At 39.1% G+C, this 16,780-nt stretch overlaps 1 protein-coding gene across 4 annotated transcripts in view; it reads left to right on the top strand.

Annotated features, from left to right (window-relative positions):
• The window catches only part of FGD4 (FYVE, RhoGEF and PH domain containing 4), a 110,961-nt gene that overhangs the window by 5,712 nt on the left and 88,469 nt on the right, over positions 1-16,780 (top strand). Inside the window, exon 1 of one of the 4 annotated variants that reach the window (XM_042890213.1) lies at positions 7,252-7,378. The exons of the other annotated variants lie outside the window; for them this stretch is intronic. Coding sequence (XP_042746147.1) covers positions 7,288-7,378 — 91 coding nt within the window. The 5' untranslated portion in view covers positions 7,252-7,287. Of the gene's footprint in view, positions 1-7,251; positions 7,379-16,780 lie in introns of those variants that run through there. 4 annotated transcript variants of the gene reach the window in all.

The following is a 16,780-nucleotide window of genomic DNA, read 5'->3' as shown; positions in this document are numbered from 1 at the left end:
AAATTTTAAAATAAGTTACTAATGCTTTGTATATTTATTTTTTCCCTCTTTCTTCTTCTACTCTTAATACTGAGTACATTTTCGTAAGAACATTATCATCAGTACAATTCTTTAACCAAATTACTGACTGCAAATCTTGTAGCTGATGTTCCTTCCCTGTGAGGAATGTAATGCATTCTGCTACAGAATGAGATACTGTATGTAATATTTCTCTTGGATATAAGTCAATTTAGGGTGTATAATTACACTTGTATGAGCAGAATGATTTCTTCTGTATTGCTAAATCTGGGAGGAGTGGTTGATGCACCAAAAGCTGCACTGCCATTCAGTGAGACCTGGATGGGCTGGAGAGTGTGGCGGAGAGGAACCTGATGAAGTTCAGTAAGGGCAAGTGTAGAGTCCTGTGCGTGAGGAAGAAGAACCATCTGTGTTGGTACAGGTGAGGGGCTGACCTGCTGGAAGGGAGCAGAGAAGGATCTGGGTGTCCTGGTGGGCAACGGGTTGACTGCGAGTCAACAGTGAGGCCGTATATGGAGTCTGTGTCCAGTTCTTGGGTACTCAGTTTAAGAAAGACAGGGAAATTCTAGAGAGAGCCCAGAGGAGGACCACAAGGATGGCTGGGGTCCTGGAGCATCTCCCTCATGAGGAAAGGTGGAGAGCCCTGGGACTGTTCAGCCTGGAGAAGAGATGGCTTAGGGGAAATCTTAACAGTGCTGGGTGGGAGTCAAATGTATGGGGCCAGGTTCTTTTCAGAGGTGGGTGGTGACAGGACAAGGAGCCATGGGCACAAACTGAAACACAGGAAGTTCCATCTGTACATAAGGGAAAACTTCTTTACTGTGAGGGTGACAGAGCACTGGAAAGGGCTGCCCAGAGAGACTGTGAAGTCTCCTTCTCTGGAGATATTTAAAACCTGCTTGGATGCTTTCCTTCATAACAAACTGTAGGGAATCTGATTTAGTGGAAGGGGTGGATCACTTGATTTCCAAAGGTCTCTTCCAACCCCTATAATTCTGAGGTTCTGTGAATAAGTATTGCCTCTTGATGGTAGAAGCATCTTAATCAAATGCATAGCTATGGACATCAACAAGCATGTGTACTTCTAACAAGTGGAGACAGAATTCTTTTTAGAGGGGATATCCCAGAGCTGTAGGTTCATCAAACACACAGGAAAGCAAAAAGAAGAAGCTGAAAGAGGAATTTCTAAAGTTTTTTTTTTTTGAAGCAGCTGCCTTGGAGGTAACAGAAGTGGCTGCAACGGAGTAAACTATTTTGAAATGAATGTGAAGAGGGAAGAGTGGGGCTTTGTTGAAATGTTGTTGAACAAAATAAAAATCAGAGTTGTCATCTCAGTGCATAAATGCACAACAGTAACACTGTATCAGGAGATACAGAGAAATGAGTCGAAGCAGAAAAGGAGACAAATTAATTGCTACAGTCTACAAAGCAAGACATGCAAAGAAAGATAAATATATTGTAATGACTGTCAAAGCAATTTACCTCTGATTACACTGAACTTAGTAAAATGAAATGTGAAATGGATTAAAATTGGAGGCAAAAGGTATGGACTTAGAAGGTGCAAAGCAGGGAGAATGTGTTAGATGTTAAGTATTAATGCTAAGCGTGTCACGGATGTTAATGTAAAATATGTAAAATAGCCTGGAAAGGCAGAAAAATGATGTGGAACTCTAATCTGAGACATAAAATCCTGTGATTTATTCCTGACTTCTGAACAAACGTCGTCTCAAAGCATAGATGATAACGCATCAGGATTACAGGTCTAGCCTTCTCCTCATTAATAAGGACAGGCACATTCCTCCCTCTCACACAGATGCCACTGTGCCCAGATGCTGATGAATGTTGAAGAGAGAAAATGTACACTAACAATTAAAAATAATTCAGTCTGATTTAGAGGCTGGATTTCTTCTGGCCTTTTTAAAACTTTGGCTTTTCAGAGTGGAGCATGTGATCTTTAATTCTGTTTGTCGCTGTTGTTACCAGGCTTTTCAGCTCTTGTAGCTGTATCCAGCCTTGAAGCTGTGTAATTACAATGTAACTGCATCCGGCTTCTGCATATTTGGAACCTATGAGATCTGAGAGGCCTCCTATTGTGGGTGCTGCACAATGAGGTCTGTCCTGGGATTGCTGCGGGCATTTGTCCTGCTTTTAACCTTTCCCTTCTCACTTAGAAGCTCTGCACCAATGAGATTTGATGGAGTTTCTCTGTGATTTCTTCAGGGACCTCACAACACTCAAAACAAAAACCAGTAGGTGATTTTCTAAAGACATCTTCAGTACATTTCTTCTATATATATGAGCTATGATAGATGTAGACTTGGACAAAACCTGAGTAGCCAGCAGGGCCAGGGAGGTGGTTGTCCTTCTCTATCTGCCCTTGTGAGGCCCTATCTGGAGTACTGTGTCCAGGTCTGTGGCTCCCAATACAAGAAGACAGAAAGCTGTTGGAGAGGGTCCAGAGGAGAGCCACAAAGACCATCAGGGGACTGGAGCACCTCTCCTATGAAGGCAGGCTGAGGGAGCTGGGCTTGTTCAGCCTGGAGAAAAGAAGGCTGCAGGGTGACCTCATTGCAGCCTTTCAGTACCTAAATGAAGCCTACAAACAGGAGGGGAATCAACTCTTTGAAAGGGTTGATAACAGCAGGACAAGGGGAAATGGTTTTAAGTTGAGTGAGGGGGGATTTAGGTTGGATGTCAGGGGGAAGTTCTTTACAGAGAGAGTGGTGAGGTGCTGGAACAGGCTGCCCAGAGAGGCTGTGGATGCCCCGTCCCTGGAGGTGTTCAAGGCCAGGTTGGATGGGGCCCTGGGCAGCCTGGTCTAGCATTAAATGGGGAGGTTGGTGGCCCTGCATGTGGAAGAGGGGTTGGAAATTCATGATCCTTGAGGTCCCTTCCAACTCAGGTCATTCTGTGATTCTGAGTGCAGCTCCTCCTTCTGGTACTCACTGAATTCTGGAGGTAGAAGAGGAAGGGAAGGAGTACAGAGCTCCTTCTCTCTGCTGTTCTTCTGGATGAGGATCCTGATCCACTGATCTCTTTTCCTTCTGGGGACTGCCTATTATTGAAGCACAGTCTGTATGCAGGAGAAGGGTGACTTCTTATTCAAATAATGGTAGTCTTTATTCTTCTTCTGGTCTGAGCCACTCAATTGCTAATGCCTTTTCAATCTCCTAGGCTCTCTTCTCTGGTGGAAAGCAGTATTTTAAATTGAAAATCGATATTGAGCCTACGAGAGATTTTGAAAAAAAGAGCTATAATGACTCAAATGTTATTACTGCTGAAGTTAATAATAGTATTTGAAGTCTCTCTTTTAATGTTTTGTCTGTATCAGGATTTATCAGCTTCTTACAGTGAATAATCAGACTGTTTTTCTTTCTTGTGCTCATATACTGCAATTCACTGTCTTGTCTGTGATGCTTCAGTTTCTTAGCTGAATATTAATATGCTCATTATTTGTGTTAACATCAGTTACCGAGTTAAGAAATGAAACTTACTGGCTAATTACATTCGTCTTCAGAACTGGGGATTTGAGAATCGAAACACAGACACTGATAGAGGAAAAATTATTTTTGTTAGAACTAGAAATCTTTTCAAGTTCTGTGCAATTGTACTGCTTGACCTTCTTCAGATACTCTTGTCACAATGCCCCAAATTTTAACGTAGGCATGCTTTGCATTCCTTTTATTCAGTCTAACACTAACCCTGGTCATTAAGAAATTACATTTTTTCCGTGAGAGTAAATTCGTTTTGCATTCTATCCATTATCTTATGGGCTAACAATACTACAGTATTCAAGCAAGTATGCAGGATGACAGATACCTGAGGATGATTTTCCAAAGTTGGACATCCTTTATTTGCTCTTTGGATGCCTTTGACTTTCTAGCTCTTAAAAAAGCAGGCTTTGATCTCTCTGAAACAAAAGCATAGAAATTCTCAGGTGAAAGTGGGATTTTAGGAGAGGTCTTACAAAACATGAGGTTTTGTGGTATGTGTACTAAAATGAGAACTACAATGCTCTGAAAGTACTGCCTCCTATTTTATTCTGCTGACCCATGACATCAGAGGTGGATGTTGGTGGTATGGAAGTAGAGGTTGAACCTTCCCACCAATATTCTGTCACATGTTGTTGCTGTGTGACAGATGGCAGCAGGGGGACAGTCTGACCAAATAGTGACTGGCATGAAAGCGTGGATGAAGCAAAGGTGTGTTCATTCAGTTCCTGCATGCAGAAAAAAATGGTACTCGCTGACATTCATCAGTGCTCGCTGAGTGTTCATGGAGCAAAGACAGTGGACATCATGGAGCACAGTGAGGCAGTAGTGGTAGGTTTCAGCAGCATCAATAACAGGTCACCTCCACTGGTGCAGATTTTTATGAATGCAGCATGCAGGTTCTTTTTCATTGCTGGTGAAAATGCAGAGCTAATGGTGGTGACTATGTTGAAAAATAGTGCTTTGTGTCTAAGAATTTGCTTTATCAAATAGGGCTATTGTTCTCCTTGTAGCTGTTGTAGATTCCATGGAAATAAATAGGAGGCAGTACTTTCAGAGGGGCCTATGCATTGTTAGAATGTAAAGTAATTTGCTTGTGCATATGCTTAGCAGTAAAAAATTTCTGTCCCTATTAGAAAACAGTGGTTACTATTGCAGAAGTTTGACTTTCATCAAGTTCTCCTGGTAATCTGAACCAAGTGTTAACTGATTACATTGCACTCTCTGGAATAATGAATAATAATGCAGTAAACAGTGTTCTTTATAATTTGTTAATCTATATCTGATCCAGTGGACAAATATGGTCCCCAGGCTTCCAAGTGAAGGACGTGCTGATAACTGAGCAGGCTGCTCATACACTAGTTAGAGCCTGCCAAGCTAGGCTAGGGAGCAGAAGTTAATGGCTGTAGAATGCTGGAGTGGCTTTTGTGGTTAGGTTGAATGGTAGGGTGCAAGCAAAGTTAAAACACAGCAGGAACACTGGCTGGTTTTGCACTTAACCTATTTCTAAACTTCCTTATATACATACCCTGACCCTCACCAAGCAGAGTAGATCTTCAGAATAAGACTCCTGCCATGCAGTCAAAGGAAGGGAATTAAAAAATCCATCCTGTCTGCTGGATATAGCCAGTAAGAGTCAGTGTTGGCATGGCTGTCATCAGTACTCGACTTCCATGTTGGGAATTACCCTTTTCAATTTTCATCTTATTGTCTGTGTAAGGGCTTTACTGCTTGTGCACAGGATGTGCTAAAAGGCTTTTGCTGATAGGATTGAGAACAATATTAGAATTCAGTGCCCTAATAAGAAAGTTGAAGGAACTTATAACCAAATGAACTAGCTGTCAAAGGGTTTTGATATAGCTGAAATAACCAAGTGCCTGTTCAGCTTAAGTGTGGATAATTACTATTTCCTAGTTCAAACAGCTGTTCATTTTCAAGTCTGATCTCTGCTTTTCTTACATACATTTGTATGAGCTTACTTTGGTTGTTTCCAGTAAATGCACTTGAGCTGCAGCAGAAATGTAGACTTATTTTAAAATCTGATTGTCAGCTGTGTGTTGAAATTTGGTACCTAATGAGAATCTTATCATTGCAAATATTGTGTACACTTTGCTTTTTAAATAGTACTCAGCAGTTGGGCTGGAATAGATACTTACTAAAACTATTTTTTCCCCTGTAACTTACAGGAAAAAGTTGAGATATGAAGGTGATCAATCCTGAATGAAAAAGATTTCACCATGCATGTTTTATGATCTGCTGGCATTAGCGTTGGCATCATTTAGGAAACCAAATATTATTTCTAAGGGTGTCCCATACATCCCAAATTGTCAGATTTCTTTTTTTTTTTGAACAGTGATGACTAAAGACATTTTGCACACCTGCACAGCATTGGTGAGAAATAGCATGTGGCATTTCGCAGCTCTGAGCTGGACCGCAATCCTCTGACATCACAAAGCTTTCACAGTCTTTTTAAGACTTATTTGACGCACATTATTCAGACTCTTATTTTGTAAAATCCATGGCATTCGCTATGGTTTTGTGAGAGCGTATTAACAGAAGCCTTTCAAAAACGAAAGTGATTTTAAAGCTGACATGTAGGAAAAAATTGCCAGTGTCAGCAAGATGTTTGGTAATGCTACTGAACTGTGTGCATGGGGGACAGACGAAGGGCACAGCAGTTTAACTTAACTGTTCTCCAGGTAACGCATCTGGGAGTGATGTGCTGAATAGAAAATATGCTTGAGGTACAGAATCCAAACCCTTGCTTGTAGAGGAATGAGTATACAGCACTGCAAATGCAAAATCAACTTATCTTGTTTATGCCTAATAAGTTTTGTAAGTGCCACTTTCCTTTCACCTGGAGGTGTTATTCCATGTATATATGCTATAGCTCAGTAACAAATTTCAGAAATTTTCCTTTAGAGTAACGTTGTGGAAATAGTTTGCTGAAGAAGGAACTTCAGCTTCACTCTGCTACCCTGGTGCAGAGTGCTGTTGTTCACACTGCTGCTGGGTTTCAAAAAAAAAAACCAAAAAAAAACCAAAACTAAAAACTATTTCCGACCCTTGGTCCCTGGGAAGGAGATTAGAGAACTGAGCAGAAGTAGGTGACTTTTGCTCTTTGAAGGCTGTGGGAGTGCCTATACTTAGTAGCTTTCCATCTTGCACAGTGCTCTGTTCAGATCTGTTTGCTAGTACACAAGTATGTGCAAGAAAAAAGGCATGTCTGTCCCTCTGCTTCCCATGCACTCAGTCTGAGGTAGCTCTTCATGTCACTGACATTTGAGCTGTGCACCTACATGCTACTCTGAATCTATCATTTGGCATGAAAATGGAGGAATTTCCTATTGTCTTCTCTTAAGAAATCAAAGTAGTTGTTTGCTGTCAAATATTAACTTCAGTTTCAGAAAGGAAAAATACTTTTTAAATATGAAAAGTGAGAATATCTCATGGTTGACAAGGACAGCATGCTTATTAAAGTTAGTGAAGTGTGAGTAAGGCTAGCAGAGCTGAAACTTGCAATACAAAGAGCTGAAGAATCTGTATTAAGGCTGGAAATTTTTTTGGTGCATGTGCAAGGGCAGGTTGTTTGAAGTTAAAATAGTCTTGTTTACAGTGACTAAGGGCGTAGAAGCAGGATCAGCTTTCTGATAAGGCTTTTTTTTTTTTTTTTTTTTTTCCAGGTATGGTACATAGGGGGTAAGAGAAACAGGAGCACTTTAATAACTGAAAGGAGGGAGAACAGTGAGCTGAGTACATTGTGCTGAAGGAACGTTTTATGCAAAGAATTTTTTTCTATTATTTTTCATGGTGCGTGGGCTTACACTGGAAGATCTTTCTGAGAGAAGGCAGGAGAATTCTGATAGCTGGTAAGCATGTTAAACTTCAAATGAAAACGTTTGAACAACTTTACAGCAGCTGCTAGCAAGCTGCGTGGAATAAAAAATAGAATAAAATCCAGTGCTTCTAAGAGGGACCACTGTTTTTAGCATAAACTCTTGTTTTCTTCAAGTAGGTAGAAAGGAATTAGATATAAAGGATATGAATTTTTCTACGATGCTTTATGAATTAATCTTTTATTTGTTTATTTTCCAAACAGCAGTGGGTCAGTGATTACCTATTTGGGAGATGAGGGCAATCGATGCAAATATTACCTAAAAGTTCCCAGAAAATAAGGAACACCTTTAAATAATTAAAGAAGAGAGTTGGGTACTAAAATCTACCATTAATAAAATAAAAACTTCTCTAAGAGAAAGGTGTCTAATGGTCAGTGTCTGCTGGCTCACAGTGCTCTTATTACATGGGCATCTTCAGTGAGCTGTCACACTGTTGTGCCAAGCAGAATGGCTTCCCCATGCATTTGCTCTGTCATGGTATTTTACCATATAGCAGTTTTTATAAGCAGCTTTTATTGTAGTCATAAAATACTCCCTATGTATAAAATAGTGGGCCATTGTAATCTTTAATGTGATTTGATGGACTGAACTTGATGTAGGCATTTGGATATGGTTGGATATGAATATCATTTCATTTTAGGCATTTGGATATGATCAATACCTTCAAGTATTAAACCTTCATTTGTATAATGTTATTTTTTCAGAGATTAAGCCTGACTTTCTGTTGCTCATATTAACAAATAAAGGTCAGGATCAGTGCCTCTTAGCCGCTGCTTTTTGTCTTTCGTTGGATATAACCATGTCTGCCATGTGGAGTTTATGGACCTAGGGAAAAGGACTGCACAAACTGAGATTATTCTTCAGGATTACGTGTCCTCATGTCTTAAAGGTCCCTTCCAACCCAAACCGTTCTATGAGTCTCTGTGTGTTTAAATAATGTTGCCTGCCTGCCCTGTTAACAAAGTGGCTGTTTTGCATGCGAGACCAAAGATATTGAACTGAGACAACAAAGCCACCGGTGTTTTATCATTGGCTTTGGAATACATTCTGTTGATGATAACATGAGAGACAGGCTGGTTTTATTTTAGATAGCATATTAATTTGAGTAGAAAATGTGCATATTTGTCTACTAGATGGAAACAGTGAATTTTGATACTGAAGATGATAGTTAATGCATATCTGGTATTGTAAGGTAACTCAATAGATTAAGGAAAGGTTTCTGGCAGTAAATTTTCCTATCCATTTTTATTCCTCCCCTCCATTAAAATTCAGAAGGGACTTGCATTTACCGTTGTCACAGAAATCAAATCTAGAAATGTATCAAGAACCTCAAATCTTTTCTAAAGTTGAAGCTTTTGAAATAACCCTTTGCAAATGGTTACTGTAACCTTGCTTATAACAGTTTAGGGCAGTACGCAGGTCTCCCTCTGGCTGATTGTTCTGTAGGTGCATTGTCCAACAGCATCTGTTGCCTTCCACAGTCTCAAGGAACCAGCATGTGATGCAGCATTTTTGCTGTGCTGGACCCTTTTCCACTGAGATTCTCCTTCTGTTCCTTTTTTTTTTTTTTTTTTTTTTTTTTTCCTTGCTCCAGTGCTGTGTAGGATGAAAACAAGCTCTTTCTGTTATGAACAAATGGAATAAATACTGAAAATATAAAATGAAAATGCAGAATGGTCAACTGTTGTTTTATATGTATGTTTGATGAGATCCAGGTACATCTGAGTACTCTGAAAATAAGCAAATTATTCACTGCCAAGTGCTTAATTTAGTAGAAGACTACCATGTTGTTCTGGTGTTGTGGTTACAGTGATTATGAATATAGTATAATGTATAAAACTTATGACAAGAATCTGATTTTTGAAATCTAAAGCTAAATTTTATTCAACTTCAATTAAGTTAATTTTATTTATAACAAAGTTAATGTTACAGCACTATAACCTGAGAAGCTCCTTAGAGATGGTAAGCTCTTTCTACATGGTAGGAGAGGCAGCCTGGTATCTGGGTTGGTGATATACAGTTCTTTTGACCATGTTGAGGAACACAGTGAGTTAAATGGAGCTTGTGTCTCCAAATGCTGCCCTTACCCTATCTGTTTGTTACCAAAGAAAACTGTTTTGCATACTTCCCTGTATCTTCTTTTTGTGTGTGTTTGTTCCAGTGAAGTGCCTCACTGAGCACTGCTTTTAACCAAACACAACACAGAGAGACATGAGGAAGATCTTCACCTGAAGGGAATGTTCATACGTTGACCTTGTTTGAACTTTTTTGAAATGCTTTAGGGCTGGTTTACAGTCAGTAATCCAGATTCTAATTTCACAGAATCACAGAATGGCCTGAGTTGGAAGGGACCTCAAGGATCATGAAGCTCCAACCCCCCTGCCACATGCAGGGCCACCAACCTCCACATTTAATGCTAGACCAGGCTGCCCAGGGCCCCATCCAACCTGGCCTTGAACACCTCCAGGGACGGGGCATCCACAGCCTCTCTGGGCAGCCTGTTCCAGCACCTCACCACTCTCTCTGTAAAGAACTTCCCCCTGACATCCAACTAAACTGACGTTTAGTTTAACTGTGAATCGTTTGCAAATATTCTGTGCCTGGTAATGCTATGGTTCAGTAGAGGTGATCGTGTTGACTAAATTGGCCATGTGATAAGAAAAGGTGAGGGGTTTAATACTTAATCAGCTGGATGACGCCCGGTCTTTTTTATGTTCAAGGTGAAAGAAATACGGACAGTCAGAAAGTACATTTGCTCCCTGTGGAATTCATTTTTCTTTTTGAAAGGTCTCCTTTTCACAGATTAATTAACTGTGTAGATGCTAAAGATCCTATTCATACCATAAATTGCCCACATTTAGCTGTAGCTCAGCATGTTCATTTTCTATCTTAGTTCAAAGCCTAGAATGAAAATGCACCAACTTACCTGCATACTTCTTTCTTTGTGAGTTGCGAACTTGGAGCTAGAAAGCAATGGTTAAAAATTGGAATTTGAGCTTAGGCAGTCAGTGGAAGTGGATAAAAATGATTACAGCTGGTGGAAGACCCTTACCCTTTTAGTGTCTGAAATTCCTTCTGCTGTAATCCCTGTACTGTTCTCTTCCCTTGGAGATTGCAGCTACTTATGCTGAATAGTGAAATAGTGGATGTCTTTACAAAAACAAAACAAAACAAAAAACCTAGTGCAAATGCATCCTTCTTGTTGTTTTCCCAGGTTTTAAGTCACTCAGTGCAGTCTCTGAAAGCTTAGTGAATCCTTTTCATGAAATGCTGATGGTTGGCAGAATAAATTTGTCTCAGCTTCCTCCTTACTCCTGAGCAGCATGAAAATGAATGAAACATGTTGATGGCTATATTTTTGAACGTAAGAAGCAGGTGTACCTGCTAAGCATGCTTGACTCTAAGTAGGAACAAACAGGCCAAACCAGTATGTTGTTTACTGAATCATGTCCAGTATTAGTTTAAAAAATAAAAGGAAGATTTAGTTGTTCAATTGTTACATGTGTCACTACACTAAAGCTACTTAAAAAGCATGCATCATCTATGCCAATATCTTGTTGCCCACCTGAAAACATTGACCTGACTGCTAAAGTTAATCCTAGTTCTACTAAATCATCACACTGAGTGATCAGCCATAGCCCTCAGCATGGTGACTGTAATTCTGAAGATGCCCTGGAGTTCTCAGAGATAAATGGTGTCACACAGTACTGCGTGCTGGGGGATATTGCTGGGCTGATGATTTCAGATAACTGAAGTCTTCTTTTCGTCCTCAGACAAACAGATGCAATTGCAGGCTGGCTGACTGCTGTGAAATTCCAGGGATATTAATTGAGAGTTGTGTTTTCAAATGAAATGGAAAAACTGTATATTTTAGGTTGCATTAAAATAAAAGCATCAATATTTTAACAGGAATTTATTCATGTTTTAAGCTTAAAAACAAACTACAAACACATCGTTGTAGGCATTTAGGATCTTGACCAGATAGTGGGTCTATTTTAAACACTCGAAATCTATGTTGACAGCATAATTTCTGAATTTTTATTTTATTCAAAAATAATTACCTGCTCTGTATAGCAGGCAATGCAATTTTGAAAGGATCAAGACTGTTAATAGCTTATTTATTCAAAATGGTAAACTTCCCTTTCAGTGTTTTTATTCATATATTTACTTTTCATCTCAGAAGCAAATCATAAGCCTTCAGAAGTTTTGCAGATTTGTCCTTTGAGAAAATATGTTTGACCTGTTTGTGGTTGTTTTATGACAGGTATTGTTTGCTTAGAAGACAATTCTGGAGGTAAAAGAAACCTGGAAGGGTCATTATCCCTCCCTCTTCATTCAAAAAAAACCCAGAAGAATGTTACTGTGTTTTATTTACCTGGTATCTCTGTTACTAGACAAATGGTCATTGAAAATTCACATTGCTGCATAAACCACTTCCACGGGGCATGGTGGACAAGATTAAATATGTATATAAATATATATATTTTCTCAGAGTATTTTCACACCGTAGGCTGTAAATTAGAGAAACCAGAACTACCTGAATAGTTGTTCCATTTAGGCTGCTCTTGCTTGTTTTGAGAAATCTTTAGCAGCATTGTGCTGAAAAGGCATCCTGTAAAAAGATTGGCCTTGTGTGCAATGAGAACAAAATATCTGAGCTGCAGGGCTTCTCCAAAACTTTTTGATACAATCTCACTACTCCAATACTTGTGAAACTGAGAAGTAGTAACTGGAAGTTGTGATAAGTCTGCCTGTCTCCTATGGAAATGACTTCCTCCTTCAGCCAAACAAGCAGAGTAAGATAAAGCATATTTGCAGTGTGTATTTGCAGTAGAGATGTGTTGTTTTACAGATAAACTGTCAGGGATCAGCTGTCTTTATAATAAAAGACTTTTTAAAATAAAGTCATCTGATGGTCCTCAGATGTAGGTTACACGAGAACTCTGTTTTTGATGTCAGTTGGCGTTTTCCCATAGAAACAATAGGCAAAACTCAGTAGGCAAATCACTCTTTAAGTTCTGACTAATAATACATTATTTGGTAGATGCAATAGCAAGCTTTCCATTCATCCAGACAGACTTTAATGACCACTTATGAGTCCACTTTCTGGAATATGTGTTGGTATATGTTAGACAGGCAGCAATGGGAAAGGGGAAGCGTTCTGATCTTTTGCTAAGCATTGGCATCTTCTTATATGTCTGTAGATCAGAGCAAATCAGTATGAGAGGATGCATCATAAGGTAGGAATAAAGTTCTCACTTTACAGTTGTTTTATGAATATGCTGTTTTTTTTCAAAAGTACCAAAGGTTTTTGTGAACAAAACCTCTCCCTCTTATTTTGGTCTTGAGAGCTACAAAAGGAAGTGAAACATGGGAGCCCTTCAGCATTAGGCTGTACAGCTTGCTTTCGTGTGTATATTGAGGATGTGCACAGGAAGCAAGCTTGATATAGAAAGAGCTGTGTTTAGAGCCAAGCAGAAGGAGTGAATCCATATTTTCTTAAATGCTCTTAGGTATCTTCTCGGGTAAGTTAATATATTACTGTGTTTATGTTAAAAAATGTTTCACAATAATATGAGTATAGTATAGGTGCCATTGTTTTCCATGGAGCTTCTTTTCTTAAGGCAGATATTTAACACAGTGAATATTTAAGTGAAAAGTAGTTGTGGATTTGTCTATTATGGAATATTAAGGGGCAAAAAGGAAAAAAAAAATTGTTTAAACTATTCTATTCTGCCAGCAATGCTATTCAGAATTAAAATGTCTTTTTAATTCCTGAGTGTAGTTTGTTAGAGTTGAGTATCTATATATAGTTATGCATAAGGAAAGCAGAAGTATTGCTCAGTGCGATTAATTAGAGATTTGAGGGCAGGGCAGAAATTATTCAGTTCTGTAGCCAGGATTTTCTGAACAAATTTAATAGTTAAATAGCCTGGTTTTCTGAGGAAATGAGTTCGAGCTCTTCTGAAAACCAGTTCACTAATTTACAAGGCTAAATACTGCATTGGTATTTTCTAACTTTAGGCATACAAACCAACAGATTCAGATGCATAATTTGAAAGATTAGCATCAGTAAGTATGTTCCTAAGTATTGTGGCTATTTCTGGAAATCTGACAAATAGAAAGTGTCTATTTAAAATAAAATAAAAATGATTGCTTGCCCACTAATGGAGTGTTAAATTTGCCAGTAAGAGTAAAACCTAAATAGGGTAAATGGCATCTGCAGACTGCTGAGGTTTGTAGTCTGGTGGAAATGTGATTTCTGGAATGCAGTAATTAGATGGGGTAGTCAATACTTGTTAATGAAGCCTGTGCTTGTGATCCATCTTTACAGGGAGAGAAAAGCAATACTGCCCTTCCTGTGGAGCCCTTATTGACCTGCAGCAGCAGCTGCTGTCCGCTCTTGCAGCTCTCCCACACAATGAGTAGCACGCTTCCCTTAAGAATAAATAGTCTGTCTTCCAAAAGTGATGGAAGTGTTTCAAGAAAACAGAATGAAATGCTGCTCATAGAGGATAAATGAAATATGGGGTGTTTGGCAGACAAATTGTAGACACTCTTCTCTGTGTGTTTTAAAAAATACCCTCTGAAAGACAGTCTGGTGCTGCTTAATTCCGCTCACTGTATGGGATGCCTACGCAATAGCCAGACATGTTACTGAACTTGAATGAGCATTTTGTCCGCTCTTTTATTTGTGCTTTTCCCATGAACTGTTTTTCAGAATTTTTTTTTTTTTTTTTCCCTGGGATGCCAACTTGTAGGAGGTGATCCGAATAGCGGGCTTATGGCAGCAACCTCTTCTTTATTGTAGCTGTCAAAGCAAGTTTGCCGGGATCAAAGGTAGTGGAATGGTTTCCCCTAGAACTGAGTCTTTGCATAGTGTTTCTTTGAAGGCTATTCTAAATCTGGCTTAGGACGTGGAATATGTCACTGAGGTCTTTGTCATTCCATTTATTTCTGCAGCTACAGGGGAAAGTACCAAGGTTTGGGAGCTGTTTGTTTTCCCATGATAGAGGAAAGCTATTTTTTATTTTGGAGTAAAATAAATTAAATTGTTAACTTTTGGAAATTCCTTTATAAAACATTGTAATCAGTTTTATTCAGGATTACTGCCCCACCACGAGCAAGAAAGCTAGTCAAAGCAACAAATTCTGTTTCTTCAATTTATCATGCTTGTTATGCTTAATAGCATGATTTGGTAGTGTTCAAGACTGATCTTAGAAACTTGTATAGCAGCCTATAAATATCAGTAGCTCGTTACACAGTTCAGTGCTCCCAGAGCATTTACATCTAAAGGAAGATGTCCCTTGCCTTTGCTGATCCTTGGGCTCACATTTTTCTCAATGCCTCTTCCAAGCTCACCACTGATACAGATGGATTCAGTTTTTGTTGTCCTTTAACAAAGCTTCAGATATTTAAAGTATTTTCTTTCTTAATTAATGCTGAGAACAACAACTGTTATTTTAATGAAACAAAGACTCCTTGAGAGTGAGTTTTGTCAGGACTGATCCAACTTTGTACTTGCAAGACATCATGGTGACAGACAGCTGATGCTAATGCTGATCTTTAGACTGTCAGCTTAATCTTACAGGCATTTAAGATTTCTTTGTATTTGTGTTTACAAGATACCAACATAAGCTTTAGCTGGTTGAGCTGCTAGCATGTTGAAATAAGTTCCAGGCTATTTATCAAATGCTTTGTTTGTGGTTGGTTTGTGTTCTGATGTTTGCAGACCTATACATTTTCTGTCCAAAAGTTAGTTAAGTGAGATACTTACTGATCTTTATGTAGAGGCAACTCCCAATAAGCCCAATAAGCCTTGTGGGCTTGTAGGTAAAGTTTATGAATTTGGCTAGGTTGGAACCATAGGAGAGGCAGTGTCTTTTGCACTGATATATGAGTGGGAGAGAAGAAGAAGTAGGAAGCCAAGCTTTTGAGTCTGCCGAATCACTGGGAGAGTTTAAACCAAAGTTGAAAGTTGCAGTTTAGACTTATTTTTTCCCTTCTGTCTGGTAAATCTTCATGCAGCACTAAACTTGAACTACAGCTGAGGCTTTATTGGTTAAATGTAATGTCAAAGTGCAAGTTTATACGATTAAGGAATGAGCTATATTGAGTCTGTTTGTACTGCTTGACAGATGAAAGGCCTTATTTAAATTTAGATGCGTCCTCTGTGTTGCCTTTATGGAACCATAAAGTTCTTCTTAGATGGGGCTCTGTGTGCTTTGAAGTAAAGAAGGAAGAAAGCAGTGCTTTAAACAAGGCATTTTTGGTGTTGTAGAAATTCTGGGAACACAGTGGAAAGAACTGATGTTCTGAGTAGAAAATACAATTTTCAAGGGAAAATATTTGCTTAGAAGAAAGTACATTAAAATTAAGTTGCTGATTTCAGTTCTGTAAGTTTCACAGAAGCCAGGCGTAGGGGGAGGAGAAGGAGTTCAGTTTTGTCTTTGCAAATTCAAAGAACAAAGCATAGTTGGCTTACATACTTATCATTGTTTCTAGATGAAGTGTTGTCTGTCACCCATTTAAAAGAAAAAAACAGAAAAAAACCAACAAACATGCACATATAAACCAGTGACACACACATAGAAAACCTCTGTTTGCCTAAGACCAAAACCGTATCACCTGAACTTCACCTAAAACAAGTCACTTGTTTTGTAAGCTTTATCAGGTAGGGATTTCTGAATCCTTTGTAAGAAGCACCTATTACGTATGTATGAATTTTGAGAGAGAAGAAGCTTGTAAATTGGGGCTCCTGCATTGCACTGGAGGTGATAGTGCTATTTGCAATTTGCAAAGCAAAACCTTCACAAGAGGTCTAGCTGTTGCTATTGCCGTATTTCTTCCACCCTTTCTTCCATGTGTCCAAATCACTGTCTTGTGGAGTTCGAGTCTCATGCTTCAAGCATGTTTACATACAATGCTGAGTAAAGGCATGTCCTGAAAAGTGTTGTTTTTAGACTTACAGCTCAGTGCCTTTCTATTTCTATACTTGGCCTCAGCTCTTAAAAAGCTTTTCCCCACACTACTGAAGAGTGCATGAATGCAGCCTTCCTGCTCATTCTACAGTGCTGCTGACAGATCTCTTCTCCCAGAGAAGGAATGGTGGCATCTTCTCCAGAAAGCCTGATCTAGTGAGGTGGTTCTTCCAAGAGCTTTGGGCCTAAAATATTAATTCTCAAAGTCCAAAGGCATGAAAAATGTGAATTCTTGTATAGCTTCTATTCAGAACAGAACAGAATGGCTTTTTTCTTTTCTCTTTTTATTTTTTTATTTAGTGATCTGCTTCAGGGCTTGCCAGCCACTGCTTTCTGCAAGGTGCTGACTGGCTTAAAACTTCATGTTCTCTCCTGGCTTCCTTGGATTTTTGGA

Source organism: Lagopus leucura, unplaced genomic scaffold, assembly GCF_019238085.1.
Source record: "Lagopus leucura isolate 7727_CA_CO unplaced genomic scaffold, USGS_WTPT01 Super-Scaffold_100159, whole genome shotgun sequence".
Taxonomy (NCBI): Eukaryota; Metazoa; Chordata; class Aves; order Galliformes; family Phasianidae; genus Lagopus; species Lagopus leucura.
The sequence above is the reverse complement of the archived record's forward strand: the minus strand, read 5'-3'. Positions and strand labels throughout refer to the sequence as shown.